We start from the raw sequence: 27,620 nt of genomic DNA on the forward strand, positions 1-27,620 counted from the left end.
ACATCCCCTTGTCCCGCGGCCGCTACCAACGTGCCGGGACCCTCACTCGCCCGTCCGTTCAACCTCCGGCGGCGGCACGGCCCATGAGGCTGGGGGCGGAGGCCGGATCCGGCGCGGGCTGGGTGTTTCAGGTGCGGCCGGCGGCCTGGGGAGGTGAGGGGGCGGTGGCTGGGCCGGGCCCGGCCCGGTGATTGGCCGCCGCTGAGGGCAGCGGGGCGACCCGAGGCTGCCCGGCTGGGAGGAGCCCGCAGAGCATTCCGCGCGCGGAGCTGGGAAGATGCTGCTGTCCCTGGTGCTCCACATGTACTCGATGCGCTGCGTGCTACCGGGCGCCGTGCTCCTGGGCACAGCCCCCACCTATGTGCTGGCCTGGGGGGCCTGGCGGCTGCTCTCTGCCTTCCTGCCTTCCCGCTTCTACCAGGCGGTGGACGACCGGCTCTACTGCATCTATCAGAGCATGGTGCTCTTCTTCTTCGAGAACTACACTGGGGTGCAGGTGAGGCACTGCCTGCCCTATGCGCGCCCTCCTTCCACACCTGCCGCCCCCTCCCTTGATCTTGATTCCTTCGGGGGCTCAGGCGTATCTTCCAGCTTGGAACCACCCAGCGTTCCCAGTTCGTGTAGGATTGTTCCGCCTTGTCGGACAGGTCGGCCCCCGGAACACGTGCTATGACCCATCCTCCCACTGTGGGGGAAATTTGATGTTCTTTAGTGTTTGGCCGGACGCTTCCTTGCAGGTACTCAGTAGGTAGTCTCAGTAGCGTTGTTTTGAGGCTACAATTGGAATCAGCCGTCCGCTCTTCCCCTCCTTTAACTGTCTTGGTGCTTAGCGAGGTAGCTGCAGATGAACATTTAAGTAGGGCGAGCAGTTGACAGTTTCTGGCATTTGGTCTAAGGCGTTTATGTTGGAACTCAAAAGTGCGCTTTTAAAAATTGGAGACCATCTCTTGAAACAGACTGATGTTACTATTTGAACAAGAAGTACAACTTTGTTTTGTATTCTTCCCCAGTGTAAGTGAAAGCTGGGGAAGGAAATTAATACTTTTGTTACAGTAGAAGCCTTACGGTAGATAAAGTTCTTGCAAACTTTGACTAGGCTTAAATGTGTGGCTGATCTTTTGTATGATTACTTCGTTTCTTTCTTTGTAGAGATTGGATTTGTAGACTAACTTTGTAAAACAAACAAAAGTAGAAGGCCCTTTTAACTTTAGTTATTTGAAGTCTTTTACACAAAAATGTCAGTTGTGAATTTTCCTTTTATTTCTCAATTTGGAAAAAAAAAGAGCTTGATTCTTGGTTATTCCTTATATCCAGTTAGTACTTATTTTTCCCTTTTCTTGGTGGGGGTGGGGTCGAGTGACTGGGATGGCATTGTTTTGTCTTTTTGTCACCCCCACCCCCACCCCGCCGGCCGCACCCCAGCAGCTGCTTTCACCCTGTTGTCCTCCAGCTCCTATTTTGAATTTGCAGTTGCTTTGCAGAATTAGATCCTGGATAACTCTGAATTTGCCCCAGTTGGAGGTTTGGGGGAAGAGAACTAGGGGAAGGCAGGGCCTCCATTTAAATCAGTATCTGTGTTTCCTAGGAAAGAAAGAAAGACCTCTCTTCCAGATAATGGTTTCCTGGTAAATTGACTTTTACAAAGAGCCTCCTTTAAAACTTTAATCAATTCAGACCAGTCATTTGCACACTCTGTTCTTACTTCATCCCTTTTGTCTAAATGTGGGTTTTTATCATACTAAGTATTTAATTTCACATCATACAACAGCTGACCTGGGCTAAGATACAGATTCAGAACATATGACACAGTCATTTACTTCTTAGAAAAATAATTCTACTTTTGGTGGGTCATTTTATTTTAGTTGAAAGCATATAACATGTCCCATGCAATAAAACACATATACCATTGGACAGATTTGTGTTTAGCAAATTTCTTATCTTAAAATAACTATTATAAAATATAGGTGTTTCTGAAATTGTATATCCTACCTTACAGTACAGTATAGACTTCCAGGTTATGATCTGAGCTCTCAGCACAAGGTTTTTAAAAAGTTTAATCTCTTGATCACTGGGCACTCAGTTCTAGGATTCCTAACAAACTTCATCAAGGGACCTGAATTAAATAAAACTTTGAATTATGCTTGAGAACCATCAGACATCCTTTTATAAATACATGAAGAACCAGTATCCAGTAATAATGAGGATTTGTTTTCCTTTGTTTATTCAAAAAAAAATTTTTTTTTTGGTTGCTCTTCCCCTCCTATTGTAATATAACAAAATTGATCATTGATCTTTGCAGGCCAAAATGTCTGGTGATATGAAACATGTCTGCTCATTAATACCTTCTAAGTATTTTGTCACCACTTTCTCCCTGCCTGGTAACAACCGATTTACTTTAAAATATGTTTTACACTAAGAGCTCTGCTGCTATCCCCTCTTCCCCAAATGCTAACACACAATACATTGTAGCAATCAAATATGAAATGTCATATAAAATAAATTCAGTTTTATTTAGTTTTTCAGTTGAGCTGCTCTAAGTATAAAATAGTTCAGATAACACTAGAAGCAAGATAGAATTTAAGTCAACCATTTAATGTTTATATAATGTGTTCAGTTAGAATACTCTTAACCTCTCTAATCATACATTTACTTGAAAGATTGTTTCAAGTTCCTCAGAAACCCTCTAGACCTTTGTATCTAGAGGCGGTTTATAACTGATTCTTTCTTTTGGTAGCACTGTTTCCTCAAAAATATTCCTAAACTCTTAATTAGTTAAATTTGTATTCTGTATCTTGCCGTAAAAGCAAACATGTTTATTTAGAATCAGAGAAGGGACCACATAAGGCCAACCCCCTTCCCTTTTTAAATCACATCTGGATTCTTTCTGCATTTCTGCTACAATGTCAGGAGTCTTCTCAAATATCAGTAGTCCTAAATAGAATGTAAACTGTTGCTGTATTCTTTATTTTTTTCCTTCTTATTATTCATGTGAAGACCTTTAAAGAAGATTGCTTCCTTCAGTTTAGCTGGGAGTAACAGAGCCAGGCAGATTTGGATGTGCCTCTGCCTTTGCTTAAGTAGAATGACACAAAACAAACCTTTGACAGAGGAAGTTAAACATTTCTCAATCAAGTATGATTCTAGTTTAATGCAATTTTAGTCTGGAATAGACCTAAGAAAATCTTAGCGAAGTGTAATTCGTTTTTAGTACTTTCTATAAAAATAAATCTTGGACTGTGAGCAAGACAGTTATTTTTGGATGCATCTGAGTAAGATTTTTTAAAGTATTTTTCTGTTATAAGTTACAGGTGCAATAAAATATCCAAACACTGCCAAAATATTTTGATAAAGTTAAGTTTTCCCTTCCCTACATACACCTTTCCCAGGCATACAACATTTTGGTGTGTATGACTTTAGATTTCTGCCAAGAGCTTTTACATAGATGTATGAATTGTGGGAAGACTGTCTTCATTAAATTAACTTTTGGATGTGTTTAATAGTAGCACTAAATATACCCATAACCTCTGTGCCATTATGATGAAAAGCAAAAGAAAATATGACTCTATACACAACTTACTTTCCCTTTTTCAGTTATTTTCTAATTTTGTAGAAGTCAGTACACTGAGAAATGGCTCTTCTTAATGGAATTATAAGTTAATTTTTCCTTTGATATTTTTCTCATTTTAGTATGGTTTCTAAAACAGAGTATTAACATTCATAGTCAGGTAACCCAAAACTAAGTAGTGACATCTTAGAACCCTCTCTTAATTCATTCATCTGATACTCAAGTGTGCCCCACACTCCAGGTCTTGTGCTGGACTCTGTGGGATAGAGAGGAATAAAAAAACATGGACAAGGTCCCTGCCCTTATGGAGCTCACATTCTAGTGGGACACAGACCTACACACATAATAAGACAGTTAAAATGTACTGTACTCTGTGACTTTGTTAACCTGGTTGGGGGTTTGGGGAAACTTCCCTTATGTGTTGAGCTCTGCAGAAGGCCAGTTTGGGAAGTATATTAGTAGTGTAGGTGAGAGTAGACAGACAGGGTAGTGAAAAGAGTGGGCATGCAGAGAACAGAAGGCATCCCAGATGTGTTTTAGAGGTAGCTGCTAGGGCTTTGCAATTGGATATGGTGTGGAAAGGAGGGGTGGGGTTCGCAGTGGACCTGGCATTTAGTGAGTATCGCCTTGTGCCAGGTCCTGCCATGTCTTCCCATTTTACAAGAGAGAGAACTAGGGCATGTGGAGTTCACAGTGGTAGTAGGCAAGCCGGGATTTAGTCCAAGGCAGTCTTGCTATAGGGTCCATTTTCCAAAGATACTACTAGGTGGCATGGTTATGTTGGTTGAAATAATATCCCCTCTCTCAAGTTATTCATATTATTCATACCAGGAAAAACACTGGCAAACAATCACACTAGAGGATAATGCTGAAAGTGGAGTGTTTGTATTTATTAGCTTTGTAACACAAAGATAATGTGACTTTTCTGGGTTATTCCAGAAGGCTGTCTCAATTGTTAGGAACCACTCTGAGTGTTTACTTCAAGCAGGAGTAACATGTGTGTCTAGGGAAAAGAGATTCTCAATTGATAAGTGAATAAAAATGAAGACTCCTAGGCATGGCATTCGAGGATGTCCAAATTCTGCCCTGGCCATCTTTTCCATTAACTAATTTCACTGTAGTCCAAATACTCCTTCCTCCCCAGTGTCACCCCCCAAATTACCAGCACATTCTCAACAACGTGCCTTTGCACTGCTCTTCTTTGTATACTTTATTCCCACTTGGGCCTCTGCTTTTCCTCATCTGTCATGATCTCACCCCATCTCAATGTCAGGATCACATATATAACATCAACATGTAATATTAACATAGCATTGGCATATTTTAATGTATGTAATGACCCTTGACAAAACTGTAGCCCCTTGGAGGTGGCAATAAAGGGGAGAGTGACTTGATTGTTCCCTTTTGACATTAGGGAATAGCACTCTGCAGAGGGTACTGATCTGTGTTCCAGTGGAAATGTGGTTGCTCTCTCTCTTTTTTTGGTCTTTTTAAGGCTGCACCCATGGCATATGGAGGTTCCCAGGCTAGGGGTGGAATCAGAGCTGTAGCTGCTGGCCTACAGCACAGCCACAGCAATGTGAGATCCAAGCCTCGTCTTTGACCTAGGCCACAGCTCATGACAACACCCAATCCTTAACCCACTGAATGAATCCAGGAATTGAACCTGCGTATTCATGGATGCTAGTCAGATTCATTTCCGCTGAGCCACGACGGGAACTCCGGATGCTCTCATTTTTAAGGGTGGCCCTTGAATGGCCTCAGTAGGAAACACGTTTTGATCTAACAGGGTCAACAGATGTGGTGCGTCAGTTTGTTTTATTTCTTTTTTGCTTTTTAGGCCTGCACCCACGCATATGGAGGTTCCCAGGCTAGGGGTGGAATCAGAGCTATAGCTGCCAGCCACAGCCACTCGGGATCCTTAACCCATTGATCAAGGCCAGGGATCAAACCTGCGATCTCACAGATACTAGTCGGATTCATTTCCATTTGGCCACAACGGAACTCTAGTTCCTTTTCTTAATAGATAAAGGAGCTTGAAGAAACATGTGCTCCATCTCAGAGACCCTGTTAAAGAGGGAACACAGGCACAGCCAGCAGAAGCACAGAGGAACCTTTGTTTACTTGTCAATAAAAACCTGTACTTTTTTCAGTTTTTAAAGATAAACTGTTCTGCTAGTTTCATTTTGTTTCTTCTGCTTCTTTGTATGAACTAGCAGTGAAAACTCCACATAAGCAAGTTGTGAGAGGATTTAGAAGGTTGTATGTATGTGTAAGTGATGGTTGGAAGCGGGAAGAAGTCAGGGGAGTGGTACCTGGAAAGGAGAATCATGGTAAGTGCTGACCACATGCTAGGCACAGTGTTTCCATTGATAAGATAGCCTATCCTCTCTACACACAATTTGACAGTTAGAAATAAGTCAGTTTTCTTTTAAAAAAACTGAGTTATAACGAGATGTTATGAAATAACAAAATGAACAGAGTTGAGGAAATACAGGAGTACCGCAACTGAACACTGTGGTGACTTAACTGGGGGAAGTATGCATCTATGAGGGGGTCATTCATCCACGTTAGCTGCATCTTCATGTACTTAATTACTGCTTTGCTCCCATTCTTTTTTTTAAAAAAAATATTTTATTTTTTCTGGTGGCGCCAATGGCATGTAGAAGTTCCCAGGCCAGGGATGGAACCTGAGCCATAGCAGTGACCCTGTCTGCTGCAGTGACAATGCTGGGTCCTTATCCTGCTGCACCACCAGGGAATTACTCTTTGCTCCCATTCTTAATTTGTGTTTCTGTAAGAAAATGTATTGTGTCAGTTTAAATTTTTTCTCACGAGTTTCTTATCTCCTTGTGGTTAATGCTCAAAGTGAAAAAAAATTACATAAACTTCTAATGTATGGGAAGCCTTTTCACTTGATTTTTTTTTTATCTTGAATCTTTGCAGATAATAGTTTTGTTACAGTCAAAAGATGTTTGGATCTTGGGTGAGAAACCTGGATGTAATTCCTAGTTCTTTGCCACACTCTGTCAACTTGAATAAGTCATTTTCTCAACTCAGTAGTCTCATTTTTAAACAAAACACTATTGTCACATTATTTGGAAGACTAGATGAGATACTATGTGAAGCTGCTTGGGTCAATGACTGGTACATCATAAATACTCAGGAAAGGCACACTTGTAAATAAGGACAGTACCCAGGGACATACATGACAAACTATAATAAGAGCTTTGTGATTTGTAAGGCTCTATTTAAATGTTGCATGATAATTATTTTTGCATACTGATTATTAGACAAATGACTATGGTTATATTTTAACCTTATTCCAGAGGGGCATCATAATTTTCCTACTCAGTGAGATGTTTCAAATTGGGCAGAAAAAGGCCATAGTTTTTGTGTGGATTACAGTAGAAATCTTGTACTTGATCTTGAAATGATGTATTTCATTGGCATAGAAATACATTTACAAATTAATTTCAAATGATTTTAAATATAGAGTGTAATTATATATGTCATCTTATTTATGCTGATATTCTTTATAGGTGCATTTGTATATAGAGACCTTTTTTAGGGAAGATAAACTAGATAGCTCTTTCTCTTACCCATCAATCATTTAACACAGTTTAGAATAAATGATTTCACTTCATTGGATAATAATAACAACACAACAGTTACCATTTGGGGGGATAGTTACTATGATCCAGGAATTGTGTGAAGTACTTTACATAGTCTCATGTACTTCACCACAATCTGGGGGGAGTAGTTACTATTTTACAGGTGAAAAAAAAAAAATGGCATGGAGAGGTTAGGTACTTTTCTTCAAGCTCACATATAAGGTGATGGGATAGGATTCAAATCCAAGTCTTAATTTAAATTGTCTACTTCTGCCTGTCTTTAGTCTTCTTAGTGACTATTATGTTGTGCTGTGAAGGAGGTAAAACTTTCTGTAGCTGGGCCTGCAAATTAACAAAAGCCAGATTCACAGGAGAGAAGGCCTACAGATTTCAGTGATGTCAATATTGTAAAAATATGTTAATATTTTACATGTTAATACTTTTACTGAAGCCTCCAACTACCTTTAACAGAGGTAGTTGGACTCGGCCTGGGGCTTATATATGACTTTAACAAAGGGCAGTGAACATGGAGATAGGTCTAGAGAAAGGAAAGGTGGGTTTGGGCCCCTGGGGCTGGTAAATTTTGGGACGGTCACTAGGAAGTGTATGGCAGATAAGAGCTGTTTAGGAAGGTTTGCTGACTCATCTCAGTGCTGTCTGTGATCTTCCTGGCACTCTTGAAAGGAATACCTTTATGAGTGGAGTTTAATGGCACCTTCATGAAGGGAAGTTTAGGCCTCCTTTAGGGGCAGAGAGCTTGTGTGTGTGCTGTTTCTCAGTTGTCTTTAGCTCAAAATATTCCTCATGCCCAAGTGGCATGTTTGGGTGTGGCATGTTCTGGTCCCCTTCAACAGCATCACCTGTATCTAAGGACAGTGGGAGAAATTTTTTTAAAAATTGTATTTCATTTCACATGCAGAAAGAAAATGGGTATTCCTGAGATAAATGAAGAATTTTTTTCCAGAGAAAGAATTCTGTACTTCATTATGTCCCCTTGGTATTGTTGGTTGGATATTCTACTGTGTTAGACATGAGATTACTTTAGATTCCATCTTACCACCTCTTTTCAGGATCCAAAAGAACGAATCTTCAAGTAATTTACATATCATGGGAGCAAATTAGAAAGCAAGTGGAGAAGCCATCCATGCAAGATGACAGTAGGACATCTAAATCCAGGTCTTCTGAGAGCCGGTTTGTGCAAGAACAAACTTGTTTGACTAAAGCAGAATTGTAACTAGTGTGTTAGTTGCAACAAAGATAATATTTCAAAGAGCATTTTTATTGTCTGTGTCTAAATAAAATGAAAAGAGAACATTGCTATTTTTCTCTAAAGAGATTTTACATGAGTTTTTTAAAAAATGGATGAACCCTAAATTGGACAATAATGATGACCCTAAAATTACCCACAGAACTAGGAAAAAAACCAAAAAAGCCATGTTTTTTATGTGCCTTGTTTGAAGGAACAGATTACCTGCCCCAAAAGTGATTATAATTTGAAATACACACACTGAAAGATTCACAGAATGATGCCTTTAAAAAGTCACAGATGAATTTATTTAATTTAATTTAATTTTATAAATTATTTTTAACCAAAATTAGGAGGTGTAGGCCAGGGAGTTGAAGGGAAAACGTGAAAATAAGTTTGCTTTATTATTATACATAGTAAAAAGATATTGTCTCTAAAGAAATAAAGGGCTAAGGGTATTATATATCTACAATTATTCAAGTAACCACAAAACAAAACACTAAATTTCCTAAGATCAGATGAATCATCAACAATATAAAATAAGGATCACAGACTGAAATACTTTTTTGTTGTTGTTGTCTTTTTAGGGCCGCACCCATGGTGGCATATGGAGGTTCCCAGGCTAGGGGTTGAATCAGATGCATTTAAAGTATTTATTCCCACACTCTTTACTGCTGAAACTGAAGTATAGCTTTATCCTCTTATGAAAAATAAAAGTCCAACTTACTGATTCAGTGAACATCTGTTGAAAAGCATCTGGGTGCTGGGCTCTGGGTAGAACAGGGATAAGGCCCCTGCCTCTGAAGAGCTTATGGGCCTTGAGGGGGATGTAATGTGACTTGTAAATAAGGATGCATGGGGGACTAGATTTGTTGTGTTGTAAGGGCATTGCTTAATCCTGGGTCTGAGTTAGAAGGCAGGGGCTTCTATGAGGAGGTAAATAGATGGTGCCAGAAAGCTGATTTAAGATGGCTACAATGAGCAGGTGCAGGTGGCTTTTAAGTAATCGAGTCATTTAATTAGTCCTATGTATAGGTATTTTGTAAGTTCTTAGAAATTTTTTAAAATTTAGAGAACATTGCAGTTAATCAAATGCTTGTTAGTAAGATAGTAATGATTGTCTTATTAAGTATTTTGAGATTCTGCACACTTAAAGGAGAACTTTTACTTCCCTTCCATGTTAGGAAATTTACACACAGATAACCTTTCTACTTCAATGAACAGAAGACATTTGATAATTTTAAGTTGTAGTGAAATGCTTTTTCTTTGAAGCCTGGTAAATCAAATGGAAGATCTTAGAAATTGCACTATATTTGGTACGTAAACATTGTAATCATGCATTCCTTTCTTTGGCTAATCAGTGTTTATTTGAAGATCTTAGTGGTTCACATCGATTGGAATAAGATTTGCAGTTCATTTCACTTATTTTGCTTTTAGAGCTTTTAGATTTGCAGTTCATTTCACTTATTTTGCTTTTAGAGCTTTTAAAGTTTTAAATATGAATGGCTATTCTTTTTAATATTTCTATTTCTGTTGAATGCCAAACAATTTAGAGTGACACAAATCTTAAGAAGCAGTCAATCCAGATATTTACTTTGAGATCCTAATTTATGTTTTGTCAGAGGCTTACCATCTTCTTTTGAAATGAAATAGCTTTTATTTCAGTGAGATGCATGGTGAAGAAGAATCTTTAAAAGTATGAACTATATATTTATTTCCCTGCCAGTGGCTGTGAATTAAGATTTTGTTCCTTTCCTGTTTCCCCCATCTGTTTGCCCACCTGAATTCATTACTTATTTTCCTTTCTCTAGATCCCACTAGATATCTGTTTTTAAATACTGAGTATGTTTAACTTTTTATTGAGATAATCAGGATAAATATTGAAAAAGTCAGTTGCTGTGAAGCCATTCAGGGGTGGGGAAAGTTAGTCTTGTAGGGTGGCAGGGGTGGCTTTCCAGCCAAGCTTTTCTGTTTATGTTTGTGTCTATAAGCAAAAGTAGAAAGCTGGCGTTTTAAGGCCAGTATGGTCTAGAGTATGTGCACTAAGCCCAAATAGCTGAGGTTTGGGGTCTTCCTAAGCCGGTGGTGCTGTTACCTGCTCATGGGTTCTTGAACATGGCAACTGGGTTGTTAACACGTCTCCTCCTCAAAAAGTGCGAAACCAGGGAGCTGGCCCAGATAGTGGGTGATGGTTGTCCTAGCACCAGCACATGTATTGATTATGTTCACTACTGGGAATAGTTTATCATGACATTATGATTGGGCTTGTTTTTGTGATCTCCTTTTCACCTTCAGCATGCTTGTTTTATTTAAAATGGGATATAGTTTAGTTTTATAGAAATAAAATTTGCAGTGCTGTTTTCTGTATGATTGATGCCATAATCCTGTGAAAATGCCTATTATTTAAATCTTGTATTTATTTTTGACAAAAATTATACATATTTAAGGTGTAGTGTGATGTTTTGGGGTAGGTGAAATGATGACCACAATCAAACTGAAAAATGCCTTTAATCGCTTGTTTGCCACCTACTTTCAAAGGCTGTAGTCTTCTAATCAAGCTTACAGCAAGAAAGATGAGTCTTTTGGGTGGTTCAAGTACCACTTTGGGGGCAGGTAGGTCTCCAAAGAGTGGTATTCAGATTGAATCAGTTAAACCACAACCTGTCTTTGTGAATATCCTATCCAAGGAAGTTAAGCCAGAAGCACTGTGTCTGTAGCTGCAGTATGTTGAACCCAGCATGTCAAACCAATGGTCTCAAAGCAATTCTGGCTCCTTGGTAAGAATGGGAATTGCTCACCAACCAGGATCCTACTTTTCAACCCTGTATAGATCCGTTTACTGGTTTTGGGTTTTTGTTTTGGCACTAATAAACTTGGATTAATACAAAAATTATTGGGCAGATATTTAAACACCTATTACCTGCGTAGCACTGTGCTGTTTTCTGAGGAAGATAAAAGAAATTTCAGTTGGGTCCCTGGCTTCCAGAACTTAGTCCATTTATGTACAGAGATAGTTCCATTTATGTACAGGGATACTGGCTTAATGTCCTTCTCTTTGTTCTGTTAACATATGAATGAGTAGGGTCGTGATCAAAATATAATCTCTGTGGATATCTGAAAAGATAGATCTAAAAAGCCATAGCTAATTCATAATTGTGAATAAGCCATGATGACAACAGAAACCAAAATGCTCTGAATAAAAACATACCACTGTTAGCAGTCATTTCCTTTGAAGTCTTTAAAAATACACTCCCAATTTCTTAAATCTATTATGAACTCTTTCAGACCTAGAAAACTTCAGAAAGACTCATGGAAGGAGCACCTGTGTACCCACCACCAGTTAAAGGAATACAACATGACTGCTAGAGTCGAAACCTACTGTGTATCGCCCCACCCCACCTTGCAGCTTGCCCTATCCTAGAAATCATTTACCCGAACTCCCTTTGTTCTGTATAGAGATACAAAGGGTCCTAATCATGGAACAATCTTTCCCCATTACTTACAGAATCAGGATTTAATCTTTGGCATGGTGTTCAGAAGACTTCATATTCTGGGTCAGAGTTCCCTCTGCTCTGCCTGCACTAGCTCCCCAACTCTGCAGGCAGCCTTCGGTTGGCCTTGACACTGCCAGTCCTTAGCAGGACTCAGATGTTACCACTTCCATAACTTTGTTCATCTCATCTGCTGATGTCACACCTAACAAATCTGCTCTGCAGCTGATAGTTCTTTAAAGTGAGATATACTGTATTTTTGTAGTATTTGCATTATGCCTCATAACAGCTATTGTATACACTCCTGTTTCTTCCACTGCACTGTATGTAGGCTCTTTGAAGGACAGTGTATCTTATGAAAGGTGTTTCAGATATTGTTAGCAGTCAGGAAGATCTCATGAGGATATTGATCATTCTGCTTTACTCTTAGGACCATTAACCTGCCCTATACTCAACTGCTTTATAAACATGTGGTTTCTGAGGCTCCTAAGTCTAGTACTTGTCAGTCATGGAGGGCATATTCATGACATTATGTATTTGTCAATTTCTTGACTTTGTCATATTTTGTATGTCACAGTAGTACATGTTTTAAAATATCAAAGTAATGTTTCTTTTTATCTTTTAGATATTGCTATACGGAGATTTGCCAAAAAATAAGGAAAATATAATATATTTAGCAAATCATCAAAGCACAGGTTTGTATTTCATTTGCATGAAACTTAGGTTTCTTTGCCCAAAGTAGAGAAATTATTTATCTATTTATTTACTGTCTTTTTAGGGCTGCACCATGACACATGGAGGTTCCCAGACTGGGGGTCTAATTGGAGCTGTAGCCACTGGCCTACCACAGCCACAGCAATGCTAGATCCAAGTCTTGTCTGAGACCTACACCACAGCTCACTGAAATGCCAGATCCTTAACCCACTGAGCGAGCCCAGGGATTGAACCTGCATCCTCATGGATCCTAGTCAGATTTGTTTCCCATGAGCCACAACAGGAACTCCATAGAGAAGTAATTTAAAGTAATGTTCTGATATATTTTAATGGATTGTTTTTGTTGTTAAAACATGAATTTTCGGTGATGATATTATATGTGACCTTGTATTTTTGTGATTTTATTTTTTTTGAAAGTCAGTAATGTTAAAGCTATGAATTTTCCTAAACTCACCTTTTCTCTCTGCTGGGTGTGTATAAGGTATAGTTCTTTCCCTTTTCCTCTTTCTTTGACTGTCTCTTTAAATGGTCTGTGTATTCTTCCTTTGTAAGTTATGTTTTCTGGAATTGGAATTTGTGGATCATATTGTACAAGCATTTTATGGTTTTGATTGTTAAGCTGCAGAAAGGTCGTAATGATCTGTGAGTATTCATTTCCTAAACACAGTATTAATTTCTAATGTCTACAGGTTCTTTTACTTCGTCAAATGTTTTGGTTTAGTTATAGCGTGCTGTTCTGTCAGAGGCATCACAGAAGACTTTGGTCTGCAATATAGGGCAGTATATACTTAAACTAGGTCAAGGTACTTTTAAAAATTGTTTGATATTGAAATAATTATAGATTCTCAGGGATGTGCAAAAATAGTACATAGAATCCCATGACCCCTTCAAGATTCTCCCAGCATCTTATATAACCGGGGGGGGGGCGGGGGGGTTGGAGTGCTGCCCTCCCCACAGGGGATGCACCTGTCAGGCCTAGGCCCCCTGCAGCTGGCTAGAAAGGTGCAGCTACCAAGACTGGGGGTGGAGAGTGGGGGGTGGTCAACAGCCCACAGCCAAGTGTGATGAGCCAGCTCGAGTGTGACAATGCATCAGGGTTAGCAAAAATCAACCTCATCTGTGGTGGACATGGCAGTCCAGTCTCCAAGTCTGCCTGCCACTGCCCCGCCCCTGTAGTACAGATGAGTAAACTGAGACCGACAGAGGGGTAGGGCTGCTGGGTGGTATGACCCCTCACCCCAGGCACACCTAAGGTACTGTCAAAACTAAGACTTAACAGTGGTTATAAGGTACCTTTTAGTTCTCCAAAAGACATCCCACTTCGTGTTTTTTCAAAGCTGTAACTGCTTTTGAAACACTTTTGCCCACCTCCTAAATTCCATTTGTATTACTTTAAAAAAATGTAGTACCCAGAAAGAAGTTCAAAGCTAAAAGCGAGCTGACCAATGATCACACCTGATTGGGAAACTGATAATGCCTGTGACCATCGTTTATCTTCCTCCCTCAGCTGTGTTTCTTCATGGTTACTTTTATGCCTGCCTATGCCTTAGGGAAGGTGAAGAAGTTGAAATGCGTCTTTCTCAACTCAGTTTGTTAATGATTACTCTCAGTTTTCTAGGTCAAGAGTTGATGCTGCAGAGGGTGAATAGGAATTTGATGTATCTTTGTATTTGCCTAACTATATTGTTGTGACTGCTAGGACTGATTTAATTACGTTTGACTTCAGCAAGACTTTAGTGAGGGTTTGCTTCTAACTCTGGCTTAGAAAGCAGTCTGACTTCTGCCTTTATTTTGAGTGTTTCTTCAGTCTTACTGGACTTTTTACCACTAACACAAGCTTATTGTTCTTGTCTTGCTGATGGTGTTTTTTCTTCCAGAGTCCAGTATCCAGATAACAAGGATTTGTGGTTCTAGGGCAGGGAGTGGCTCATGATAGTCCAATTTCCTTTATGGTGAGCTCCTGGTTAATTTCATTTAGAATTTTCTTTCTGTTTAAAAGGATTCTCTGTCAAAATTTCTGTTCAGGTTCCCTGCCAACCTCTCTTTTTTCCAGATTTCAATGGAAATAGTGTTCTTTTAACAGAGCTTTGGTACAAGCACAAACATGTAGAATAAGTACTCTGAACATTCCTGGAGGTGCTAATAAAGAAATCACAGCCACTGCTGTCATTTGTGTGCTTCCTATATGTTGACCTTAATATGAATTACTTTATTTTTTTATTTTATTTTTTTATTACTCAGATGAATTTATCACATCTGTAGTTGTATAGTGATCATAACAATCTGATTTCACAGGGTTTCCATCCCACAGCCCAAGCACATCCCCCCATACCCCATATGCATTACTTTAGAGTGAAGTCTTCTAGGAAAACATTTTGAAAAAGACAGATTTTTAAAAATTCTGTGTTTGGGAGTTCCCGTCGTGGTGCAGTGGTTAACGAATCCGACTAGGAACCATGAGGTTGCAGGTTCGGTCCCTGCCCTCGCTCAGTGGGTTAACGATCCGGCGTTGCCGTGAGCTGTGGTGTAGGTCGCAGACACGGCTCGGATCCCGCGTTGCTGTGGCTCTGGCGTAGGCCAGTGGCTACAGCTCCGTTTTGACCCCTAGCCTGGGAACCTCCATATGCTGTGGAAGCGGCCCAAAGAAATTGCAAAAAGACAAAAAAAAAAAAAATCTGTGTTTGGAACTGTAAGGGTAAGTGGGAAGTTTGAGCCACATAGTCAGCCTGCAGCTGACCTGAAAAGGTTTCCTTTCTCCTCACCCATCCCCCCCCAATCACCTGACCAGTCTGTCTCTAGGATTTGAGAAGACTACTTTTGAATGCTTTTTAAAAATCCATAATTTAGGAACATAACTAGACAGTGATTTTCACTTACCTTAGAACTGTAGACTCCAGTGAGAATATGGTAGAAGATATGTAGCCTTTTTCCAGAAAAAAACGGGCACATAAAAATTTGCCTGTAGTTTGAGGTTCCAGAGGCCCAAAAGCTTATCCAGGTTGTTGGCCTGTTATGTGTAGGTGCCTTTTTAAAAACCCTTTCGAGATTAAAGATCACAACTGAGTAATCTAGAAATGCCAGTAGCAGAGAGAATATTTCAAGGAGAATATTTCAGCTTAGACTCTTAGCCTCGATGCAGCCTGCCAGCATACAAGTCTTTTCTTGACCTGGCATTCCAAAGAACTGGCATTTTAATTAGTCCCTCTCCTCTGTTGTTTTCACTTGATGTGCCCTGCTGTCTCTACATTTTTGGTGTCTTGTTAACTTATTTCTGTCCAGAGGCAGCAAGGCTGTGTTGGCCATTATTCCTCTCAGCCTTCATTAACTATTTGCTTTGGACACTGTGTACTTTTTATTTATTTTATTTTTGTCTTTCTTTTAGGGCTGCACCTGTGGCATATGGAGGTTCCCAGGCTAGGGGTCCAATCGGAGGTGCAGCTGCCGGCCTACACCACAGCCACAGCACTGCCAGATCCGACCTGCGTCTGCGACCTACACCACAGCTCATGGCAACACCGGATCCTTGACCCACTGAGCGAGGCCAGGGATTGAACCCGCAACCTCGTGGTTCCTAGTCGGATTCATTTCTACTGCGCCACAACGGGAACTCCTGTGTACTTTTTAATATCATGAAATTTTCCCTTTTCTTGGTTTATTTTTTTCTGGGCTAACGTGTGTGGTGAGCAGACTTTCATAAACAGGCCTGGGCTGTGGAGTCAGACCCTGGTTCATATGCTCTTCTGCAGTGAGCTCTGTAACTATAGGCCAGTCACTTAGCTTCTCTGAGCTAAGGTATGAGTAATGTCTACTGATTAGGGTGTTTAGACATTTTAGGTAGCCTAGGTCATAATCTCCTGGAGATCCTGGCTCCAAGGGGCATCTGGGAGTGGGAGTGGAGGTGGTAACAGCTAGTCACAGGGGAGGGCCGGATCCGAGTTAGGCAAGTGCATCACATGCAACATCTTCAGTTGTACATACCCTGATGAAGTGGGGAGTGCTGCTTCATAATCACATAGGTGAGAAAGCCTTGCTTTTCTTGAGGCCTGTCTTCACAGCCCTTCCGTCTTCTCTTCTCAATTAATGGGAACAATGGCACTGGATCACCGTGAAAGAATTCTAATACAACCATGTTTCTTGAAAACTTAATTTAAGTTGTTCATGCCCCAACACGAAATATATATAATTACTATAAAGGTAACATGTTAGTGTCCCAGCCTTTGTCTAGTGTCTCTCATCTGCAACCTAGCTGAAAATTTTAAAAAGTGGAAAAGATAATTGAGGGGCAAAAATTGATGGCACAAAGCTTGTCTTTTGACTGCTTAAGTTAGTTCTTCACATTGTTCCACTAAAATTTTCAAAAGTTTAAGGGCATAGCCCAGGACAGTTCATTACAAACATGACATATTTTGTAAATTTTACACTTTCTCTTGAAAGTTCTTAGAAGATGTACCCCAGGTACATGGTTAACACACATAATTAACCATGTGTGTTTTCATATAAAAATGCGTTTTTCAAATTCTTCCAATTAAAATTGATTATCCAGGAAAAGATACCAAAATCTTATTTTTAGCCTTGGACCCCAAATATGTTCCAGGATGTACTTTAGCCTGGGAACAAAATACTTAGTTCTCAGAATTTATTCTGAGTTGATTTACTTTTACATTATGTGTACTTAGAACAATTGTGCTTGATTTTTTGGTTTCCAAGACATGGTTAGAAAGAGCTGTTTATCAGAAAATTTTTGCATGTTTCTATTTGAAGGGAGCCATGATAGAATTTATATATATAATAATTGTAACTCTTAAGTCATCAAGAAAGAGTTAATTTTTGAATGGTAAAACATTAAAAAAAGATTTATAGTAATTAATAAAATATTTTTCCAAAAGGATAATTTTGAGTGTTTAAGTTCGCTAAATCTTCTTTGGTATATTCTATCCAGTATGATGTCTTGCCTAAAGGGTTTCACACAGCTGAGAGTTATTCTGTAATCCTGTGGAAAACTGTCTCCTTTGGTTAAAACTTTACTGTAACTCCTTTATTTTCTTGGCTTTTATTTCCCAGGGTTTTGTTTGTTTTGTTTTTATAGCATTTTCCTCCTCAAATGTACTCCTTTTGTTTTCATTTCCCTTGCCCTGAATACACTTCTCATCCTAGGTCTCTACTCCTTTCACAGGTTCTTACCCTTTTTTTTTTTTCAAGTATTCCATCTTATTAGAAAGCTCTTGCTCCCATTTCGTGTTTATCATTTTCATTCATAGGAAGAAACAGGGTAGTTTGCAGCCACTGATTTTCAAGTCTGGCTCTCCGGTCTTCAAGACCCTTTACCATTTGCCTTCTGAATTTCATTTTATTTCCTCTTCATCTCCCTAAACCATCTCTTTTGTTTACCATCTTGAACACAGTTTGGTGATTCCTGTCTCTTTGCTTTGCCAAGGAAGGGCTGGTCGCTCTGTTTGAAGTTTGTTCTGCTTGAAAGATCAATTAACAGCCTATTCTATTTCTTCCTATAGGATTTTTGTTCTTGTATTCAACTCATCTGTGCCTTCTTAGTTTTGTTTTTGACCCTTTGGTAATAACATATCTACGTAATTAGAGTTATTAGAAGCCTGGCTCTATATCCTTGGGTATGTAAAGAACACACGTGTGCCTGGCATACTTGTAAGCTTGGAGAGATCTTTGTTTTTCATTCCATTATAACCTATTATTGTGTCCTGAAACTCACCATTAAAGATAAGCATCCTTGCCTTTGGTCGAATGTATGAGTTTATATAGAATATTTAGTTGATAGTTTCATTTAGCCATTTTTTGCTTATTATTTCTTCATGTTTTCTAGACTTGGAGAATTAGAGAAGCTTGTTTTGTTCTTTGTTCATGCTGCTGGTTTACTTGGATGGTTTGTGACTTTTGCATTTTATCCCTAAAATAAGAGGCTTTTCAAGAAATGCAAAAACAAAAAACAGCAAAAAACAAAAACCCACATAATTTATATTTTTCAAATACCTGGGGTTGATTTTTAAAAGTCTAATCCTAATATTTTCAATGCATATTCTGCATCCAGTCTTGTGAAGAAGCCTTTTCTGTTTCTGTGAAGGGAATGCTGAGTTCACATAGGGGTCACTTAGGCACTAATTGGTTCTGTCTTTGCAGTTGACTGGATTATTGCTGATATTCTGGCCATCAGGCAGAATGCTCTTGGACACGTGCGCTATGTGCTGAAAGATGGGCTAAAATGGCTTCCGTTGTATGGGTGTTATTTTTCTCAGGTAACTTTTTCCCATACTTCTTTCTTTATATATGCATATGAAAAATTTAGTTTTAAAATTTAACTTTATGTAAATTACTTTTTAAAATTTATATTTACGAGTTTAACAGCCAATTCTAAATTGAAGTAATTTTATTTAGCACTTTTAATGATGTGTATTTATATATGTGTCTGATTACCCAAATCATTAAATTAAGTAGCAAAAACACAAATGCTCAAAAATCAAATAGAAAAATTTAAAGGGGAGATCCCCTCATGGCTTAGCGGTTAATGAACCCGACTAGCATCCATGAGGACCCTGGTTCCATCCTTGGCGTCACTCAGTGGGTTAAAGATCGTCATTGCTGTGAGCTGTGTCATAGACTGGTGGCTATAACTCCGATTGGACCCCTAGCCTGGGAACCTCCATATGCCACAGGTACAGCCCTAAAAAAGACAAAAGAAAAAAGAAAAATTTAAAGGTGTAGAATTTGATAGACAGTTACTTTAAAAACTAATAAAAGTAATTATGATCTGTAGGATATAAAAAACAGTGAGCTACATTTGTAAAATGCTTAGCATGAATGTCAGATATGTAATAAATAGTCAATATATGTTATTTTACAAAATATACTTTAAAATTACATAACCATCAGGTCATGAAACTATATAACAGGCTCTCTTAATATTCAGAAGGGAATTAGTAGCATTTTTTAAATGCCTTTTCTGGGTAAATTATCTGATACGTAATTGTCTAAATATTGAGAATGAAACTTGTATGGAAGACATGCTTGTTAGAAAGACTTTAGTAGTCGTTTAAAGAGGAGGGGCTCAAGTTACTATAAGCTCTGAGCATAGGTGAATCTAAAAGTCATCTCCTGGACCAAAGTTGGCAGCACCAGTGGCCGTGCAGCCCTAATCCAGCAATCAGTATTCCTCTGGTTTTAGAAGTGCTAGGGCTTCCTGCCCACTTCCTCCTTCCTCTTTCCCCAAGTCTTTGAAAGGAGAATAAAATTCACTTTGTACTTTGATGAAAAGTATTTTAAACTACTTAGGTACAAACATAAGTGAATAAATTAATAAGTAGTGGACTTTATACCAGGAAATAAATTTTTCTTTTAAAAGGACTTGTTTTTCAGAATTTATATGAAGCAGGAATTATGCTATTCAAAACGTTATTTACAATTAAAATATGAGTAAAGAGACATTCAAGTTTTGTATTTTTTATAATTATTGTATTCATAAAATATTAAATATTTTATATGCATGGAAAATATATATTAATATATAGATATCAGAAAACTAAACATTTCCACTCTGCTAGCTTGTGAACATTGTAAGGTGTGGTTTAACTTTAGAATTGATCATGAAGTTCTGCTTGCTCACTTTTGCAAGCAAAAGTAGGTGTCTTGGGAACCTTACTGTTGTGTTAAGTTTAAAAAAAAAAAGTGCAATAAAGAGCTTTTGCTCACTAAAGCCCTGTGTGTATAACTAGAGATGGGTATGACAGCTGTGCCTGACCTGGCATTCAATCACTGTTTATGACTGTGTATCTTTATATATTCTTGGGTGATATTTTAAGTAGATCAAAATAGCTAGGTATTAATGTATGACTCAAAATGTCACTTTTGTGTTCATCGAAAGAGATGCTTTTCTCCTAGTGGTTATATTTTTACATTTTTGCTTATATTTATTACTTCTTCCTTTATTTTTATTTTTATTTTTTTTTGTCTTTTGTCTTTTTGTTGTTGTTGTTGTTGCTATTTCTTGGGCCGCTCCCTGGGCATATGGAGGTTCCCAGGCTAGGGGTTGAATCAGAGCTGTAGCCACCGGCCTACGCCAGAGCCACAGCAACCCGGGGTCCAAGCCGCGTCTGCAACCTACACCACAGCTCACGGCAATGCCGGATCGTTAACCCACTGAGCAAGGGCAGGGACCAAACCTGCAACCTCATGGTTCCTAGTCGGATTCGTTAACCACTGTGCCATGACGGGAACTCCTCTTTATTGTTTTAAACACAAAAGTCACTATTATACTTCGGTAACATTTAAAACAGTATTTTGGACTTAAATTAGTCCTTCCCATGAAATGATGAACATACTGTTAAAGCTTAAATGATTTTAAATGTGATTATCAAGCAAATCAAATTGCTTGATAATTAAGGCAAGTTATAGGAGTCTTGAAATTCAGAAGTCACAGAGGAAAGAAATATGGTTTGTCTGAGGTGTTTGTTGTTTAGTTCCATGACCAGGATTCCCAGTGGGGTAGAGTTTTTTTTTATGTGGAAAGAAGAATACTTATGAATAGATTCTATAATGTTTTGGAATTTTAAAAGAATAGGAGGTCAAGGCACCTTTTGAATAAAAAGACAATTTATACCCCAGATTCCCAATGAGGAGCTCTGTGTCTCAATTTCCTTTTTTCTTTCATTTCCATTTTGCTAGGATCCTTTGTCTCTCTTCCTCTCCTTGACTGGTTTTTTAAAAAGATCCTAGAAGACAGCATTTATTAAAATTTTAAGGTCATTTTTTAGTTGTTCCATAATAAGTCAGTGAGGGAGTTCCCGTTGTGGTGCAGTGGTTAACGAATCCTACTAGGAACCATGAGGTTGTGGGTTCGATCCCTGGCCTTGCTCAGTGTGTTAAAGATCCAGCGTTGCTGTGAGCTGTGGTGTAGGTTGCAGACGCGGTTCGGATCCCACATTGCTATGGATCTGGCATAGGCCGGTGGCTTCAGCTCTGATTCAACCCCTAGCCTGGGAACCACCATATGCCTTGGGAGCAGCCCAAGCAATGGCAAAAAGACAAAAAAAAAAAAAAAAGTCAGTGAGCAAATTGAAAGCTAAGATCCATTTGATTGAGTTTTTGATTTAAAAAAAAGTATTTTTAAGAAAGAAAGCATTTTTACCAACAAAACTAAAGGTCTATATATTTTTCTTAAAATGTGGCACAAGGTTTTATTTGAATTTTATTGAAGCAGGAGAATTTTCAGCTGATGTTCTTTAGATGCTAATATTTGAATCTATTAAAAATTTACTCTTTGGGAGTAAAGTCACCCTTTTGATGACCAGCCATGGCTCTGTTACTGATAAATACTTTTTCCTCTTGTTTCTTTTACATGGCAGCATGGAGGGATCTATGTGAAGAGAAGTGCCAAATTCAATGAAAAGGAAATGAGGAAAAAGCTACAGAGCTACGTGAATGCAGGGACTCCGGTAAGATTATGCTCCTTTTTATTTTATTTTTTTTCCCTAGCCATTCTCATATTGTAATTTAAGAATTAACTTAGAAATTAAGAACTGTTTTGTGAAGATATTATTATCCCATGTGTCATAAATAATTCAGAGTTTTGTTGAGGCCATGAGAACCTTCTAAATATAGGGAAGCAGTTCTTTTTGGCTGTCAGAGAGGTTGCTGCAGATGATTTGATCCTCTGCTGGTGGTTGTCAATATTGATCTTAAAGAGGAGTAATGGGAACACTTGGTGTCTTTAGTCTATAAATAACAAACAGAAGTGTGCTTGAAACCTTACACTTCAGCCACTTAGAGTTCCTCTAAGCACCTCTTTAGTATCAGATGGGGTTTTAGAAGGAACAACTGTTTTCTGTCAGTATAAATTTGGATTTCTTGTACATATTGAGCTATTGGAAAAGTCATAAGAAGTAATCATAGACAAAGTGGAATATATTTATCTATCGAGTCAACTTAAATATAGCTTAATAGTCCTCACAGGCATGTATGATTAATGATTAAATCAGCTCCTGTCATTCACTCTTAGTATAATATGAAAGACTGCAGAATTTTTTTTCCAAAAAATATATCTGGGAGTTCCTGTCATGGCTCAGTGGTTAACAAACCTGACAGTATCCATGAGGACGTGGGTTTGACCCCTGGCCTCACTCAGTGGGTTGAGGATCCGGTGTTGCCATGAGCTGTGGTGTTGGTTACAGACTCAGCTCGGATCCCATGTTGCTGTGCCTGTGGTATAGGCCAGTAGCTGTAGCTCCAATTCAACCCCTAGCCTGGGAACTTCTATATGCTGCAGCCCTAAAAACAAACAAACAAATAAACCTGAATTATTAATTACTAAAATACACTTTTTTTTTTTATGTCTTTTGTCCTTTTAGGGCCACACCTGCGGCATATTGAGGTTCCCAAGCTAGGAATCTAATTGGAGCTGTAGCCACCAGCCTGCTCCAGAGCCACAGCAATGCCAGATCCGAGCTGAGTCTGCGACCTACACCACAGCTTATGGCAACACTGGATCCCTAACCCATTGAGCGAGGCCAGGGATGGAACCCACAACCTCATCGTTCCTAGTCGGATTTGTTTCTGCTGCGCCATGACGGGAACTCCAAGATATACGTCTTCTCAATAACTATTGCTAATATAATATTTTCATAAGTTAACTTAATCAGTTGTGGGTACGAATGAACACGTATGATAAAAATATTTCCTCTATAGAGGTCATTTAGTTAGCATTGGAGATGCACAATTTATAGCACAAATATGAAATCTTGTGCTTTGTTTTTTACCAAATTTAACTCAAATTCCTTTCCAAATGGAAGGCAACCTAGTGGATATTTGAGTATTGACTTTGAAATCAGATTTAGGATTTAAATCCTAGATCTGCCTTGTAAACTTTGTTACTTCTCTAAGCTTTAGTTTCCTTATATGTTAAATCTGTTAATAATTACTTAATTTGGTAGGTAGGATTAAATAACATGTTTGAAATTTATGCTTACTGTAACAGATTACCACAACCTTACTGGCTTAAAATAATGTAAATTTGGGATATAACAGCAAAGCACAGGTAAGAAAAGCAAAGATAAACAAATGGGACATCATCAAACTTAAAATTTTCTGTACTGCAAAGGAAATAATCAATAGCATGAAAGAGCAGCCTCCAGAATGAGAGAGAGTATTCGCAAACCACATGTCCTATCCAATAAAGTGTTAATTTCCAAAATATATGAGTAACTCATGCAACTCACTAGCAAAAAACCAAATAACTCAATTAAAAATGGGCAAGGGATTTGAAAAGACAATTCTCCAAAGAAGACATACAGATGGCCAGTAGGTAGGTGAGAGGTGCTCAGCATCATTAATTGTCAGGGGAATGCCAGTCACAGCCACAGGGAGCTAGTACCCGACATCTGTTAGAACAGCTGTTATCAAAAAGTCAGAAGAGAGAAGTGTTTGTGAGGATATAGAGAAGTTAACCCTTATTGGTGGGAATATAAATTGGTACAATTATTATGGAAGACAGAATGGAGTTGCCTCAAATACCATATGAACCAGCAGTTCCACTCCTGGGTATATTTCCCCAAAAATAAACTTACTGTCTTGAAGGGATATCTGCATTCCCATGTTCATTCATAGTAGCCAAGGTATGGAAACAACTGAAATGTTCTTTGACAGATGAGTGGATAAATGTATGTACACACACACACACACACAAACACACACAATGGAATTTTTTCAGCCTTAAAAAAAGAAGGAACTATCATTTGACATACGTGGCTGAACCTTCAGGGCACTGTACTAAGTGAAATAAGCTTGACACAGAAGGAAATAGTGCACAGTGTCACTTATATGTGGCAACTATAAAAGTTGAGCTCATAGAACCAGAGTGTAGAATGGTGATCCCCAGGGCTGGGAGTTGGGGGAAATGGGGAGGTATTGGTCAAAGGGTACAAAACTTCAGTTTTAAGATGAATAAATATAATAAGTATGATGACTGTACTTAGTATACTATAGACTTGAAATTTGCTGAAAAAGTATGTTTCAAGTTTCCGTACCATAATAAAAACATGGTAACTATGTGAGGTTATGGCCATATAAATTAATTTGATTGTAATAATCATTTCAGTTTATATGTTTATTAAAACATCATATTATACACCTTACATATACACATATTTTATACGTCAATCATACCTCAATAAAGCTGGAAAACATAGTAACACTAAATTATTATCTAAATCCTTTTGGAGGCCAGCAATGAAAACTAGGTGTCACTGGACTAAAATCCAGATGTCAGTCACTAAGGTCCTTTCTGGAGATTCTAAGAGAATCCATTTTCTTGCCTTTTCCACCTTCTGGAGATTGTCTGCCCTCCTCCATCTTCAAAGCCAGCAATGCGAGTTCCTGTCATGGCACAGCGGAAATGAATCCAACTAGAAACCGTGAGGTTGTAGGTTCAATCCCTGGCCTCACTCAGTGGATTAAGGATCCGGCGTTGGTGTGAGCTGTGGTGTAGGTCGCAGACATGGCTTGGATCTGGTGGTGGTGTGGCTCTGGTATGGGCTGGTGGCCACAGCTGCAAATGGACTCCTAGCCTGGGGTCTTCCATATGCCGCAGGTGCGGCCCTAAAAAGCCCCCCCCCCAAAAAAAGGCCAGCAATAGTTGGTCTTTTTTTTTTTTTTTTTTTCTGGCTGCCATCTCTTTGGTTTTGACTCTTCTACTTCCATTCCTGATTAAGAACAGTGTGGTTACACTGGTGCCACATGACATTCTAAGATAATCTCATCACCCTGAGGCCCAGTGGCCAGCAGTCTTAAGCCCCCCTTGCCATAACCAAACCTACTCACAGGTTAAGATCTGGACCTCTGCGGGAGGGACCACCATTCTTCCTGCCACACTCTGTGCATTTGTGTGATTTTATCATCATTTTCTGATCAGACAGAGCACTTTCATAATTAAATCATACACTCTTTGAGGAAAGAAATGGTTACTTTGTATCCTCCACATTTTTGCATTCTTTCCTCTGTAAATGTATAATGGAACTTTTAATGAGTGGAATGTTTCTGATTATAATTGTAGAAAAAATTTTAAAGAAGTTGTGCTTTGCTAAATTAGATTATTTTGGGGAGTTGAAGGAAGAGACGAACTATCTTGTTTATATTCTGGCATCTCATTATGAAATAGCTTGTTATTTAAAGAGAAAGCAGTAATTAAAAGATGTCTAGCTAATCAAATTTTATTACATTCTGAGATATTATTTCTATATAAATGTTCCTTCCGTGGAACTGGTTAGTAAACTAGGTAAATTTTTTAAAAACCAGCGGGAAAGGAAACTTAATAAGATTTAAGAGCCTGCCTCGTAGTATTTTCACATACTTCCTTTAATCCTCACAGCAACCCTGAGTCTTCATTTGGGAATGAGAAACCAAGACCCAGTTAAAAAGTAAATTAACTTTTCCAGTGCATGGAGAAAAGTCTATTTTTAATAGAAAGTCATCAGTTCAATAGTTGGTTGCAATTTGAATATATTTAAAACTCTTAAACAGCTCTTTTCTTTTTGAATAGACCGTTAATGTAAACTAGCCTGCTAATTTGCCATTAGCGGGTGAAGTACATGTGTTTAAAAAATGGTATATCACATCTTGAATATAGATTTTCTTACGTGGAAGATTGTCACTAAAGAAAACAGAATCTCTGGTTCCTTCCAAGTGAAAACTTAGCAGAATAAAAGATTTATATGAACAGTCACAGAAATCTTGTTCATAATTGGATTTGTTTGTGACAGCTTGTCCATTTTTTCTTGTCGTTTTTATTGCTGCCCTGCCCTTGAGCAGGTATTCCACTTATGTTTTCCATTATGGAGAAGCAGGCCCAGAAATGTCTGATGCCCTGTGGGAATTCTTCTCTTTCCTCTACACTCCAATTGTGGTCTTTCCCTTCCTCTCTTGCCACCTTCTCTATTTCCCGCGGAACTACAGAAGGTATCAGCCTTTTTGTCAGCAGTTTGAGAACAACAGCAAGGAAGTTGAGAAGCCCCCATGGTGTGGGTTCTCATGGTATGGATTCTCGCTCCAGAAGGGCCTAGAACTGCTTGGTTCTCGTGGCCTAAGGAGGCAGCTGCTCTTAAGACACATCATCTCCAATTTCTAAAGCAGGTCTCTTTTAACTGGAAGAGCACATGCAACATTGTTGGGCACCATGCGCTGTAGTAAGTAGATTATATGAATTATCACCTTTCATCGTTATCAGCTTTCATCGTTAGCTCAGTGAGGCATTAGTACCAGGTTATTTTGTTTTACAGATGAGGGAGCTTAAGGGGCAGAGAGTTCAGGAAGGTTATCCCGGGACTTGAGGGCCTCCAGGGGAGAGTCTGGTATGCTGTTCCTCTCGTTATAGTCCTTGTAAATATGCTCTCCTGGAGAAGACCACCTCCTTTGTGCAGTAATGGCCATAAAATAACTTCATTTAGTGTTTGCCAATGACTTTAATAATTTAATAATCATTCATTATATGATTGCCAAATTGTATTTTACTTTTTTTTTTTTCCTTTTTAGGGCCACAACACCTATAGCATATGGAGGTTCCCGGGATAGGAGTCAAACTGCAGCTGCAGCTGCTGGCCTACACCATAGCCACAACCACAACAACATGGGATCCAATCCTCATCTGCTACTACACCACAGCTCATGGCAACACCAATCTTTTAACCCACTGAGCAAGGCCAGGGATCGGACCCACATCCTCAGTTGGGTTCGTAATGCGCTAAGCCACAAGAAGAACTCCCTGTATTTTACTTTTTCAATGTAACTTCTATTCTGTGTAGTAATTAGTTTCTTTTAAAATTTGAAACCTATACATTGACTTGTAGGGGATAGCTTTGGGTTATTTATTCATTGAGTTATAATCTCATGCTATATAATTCACTATCCTAAAGCATATACTTCTGTGGTTTTCCATATATTTGCCAAGTTGTGCAGCCATCATCATTATCTAATTCCAGAAC

General features: G+C 38.8%; 1 protein-coding gene across 2 annotated transcripts in view; it reads left to right on the top strand.

Moving 5' to 3' along the window:
• The first annotated feature begins 2 nt into the window (after positions 1-2).
• The window catches only part of AGPAT5 (1-acylglycerol-3-phosphate O-acyltransferase 5), a 52,170-nt gene continuing 24,552 nt past the window's right edge, over positions 3-27,620 (top strand). Inside the window, exons 1-4 of one of the 2 annotated variants that reach the window (XM_047772252.1) lie at positions 3-131; positions 12,542-12,611; positions 18,778-18,893; positions 21,996-22,085. In XM_047772252.1, the coding sequence (XP_047628208.1) occupies positions 84-131; positions 12,542-12,611; positions 18,778-18,893; positions 21,996-22,085 (324 nt within the window). In that variant the 5' untranslated portion in view covers positions 3-83. Of the gene's footprint in view, positions 497-12,541; positions 12,612-18,777; positions 18,894-21,995; positions 22,086-27,620 lie in introns of both variants that reach the window. The other variant, XM_047772251.1, reaches the window with a different exon arrangement.

This window comes from Phacochoerus africanus, chromosome 3 (genome assembly GCF_016906955.1).
Source record: "Phacochoerus africanus isolate WHEZ1 chromosome 3, ROS_Pafr_v1, whole genome shotgun sequence".
In the NCBI taxonomy this organism is placed as follows: domain Eukaryota; kingdom Metazoa; phylum Chordata; class Mammalia; order Artiodactyla; family Suidae; genus Phacochoerus; species Phacochoerus africanus.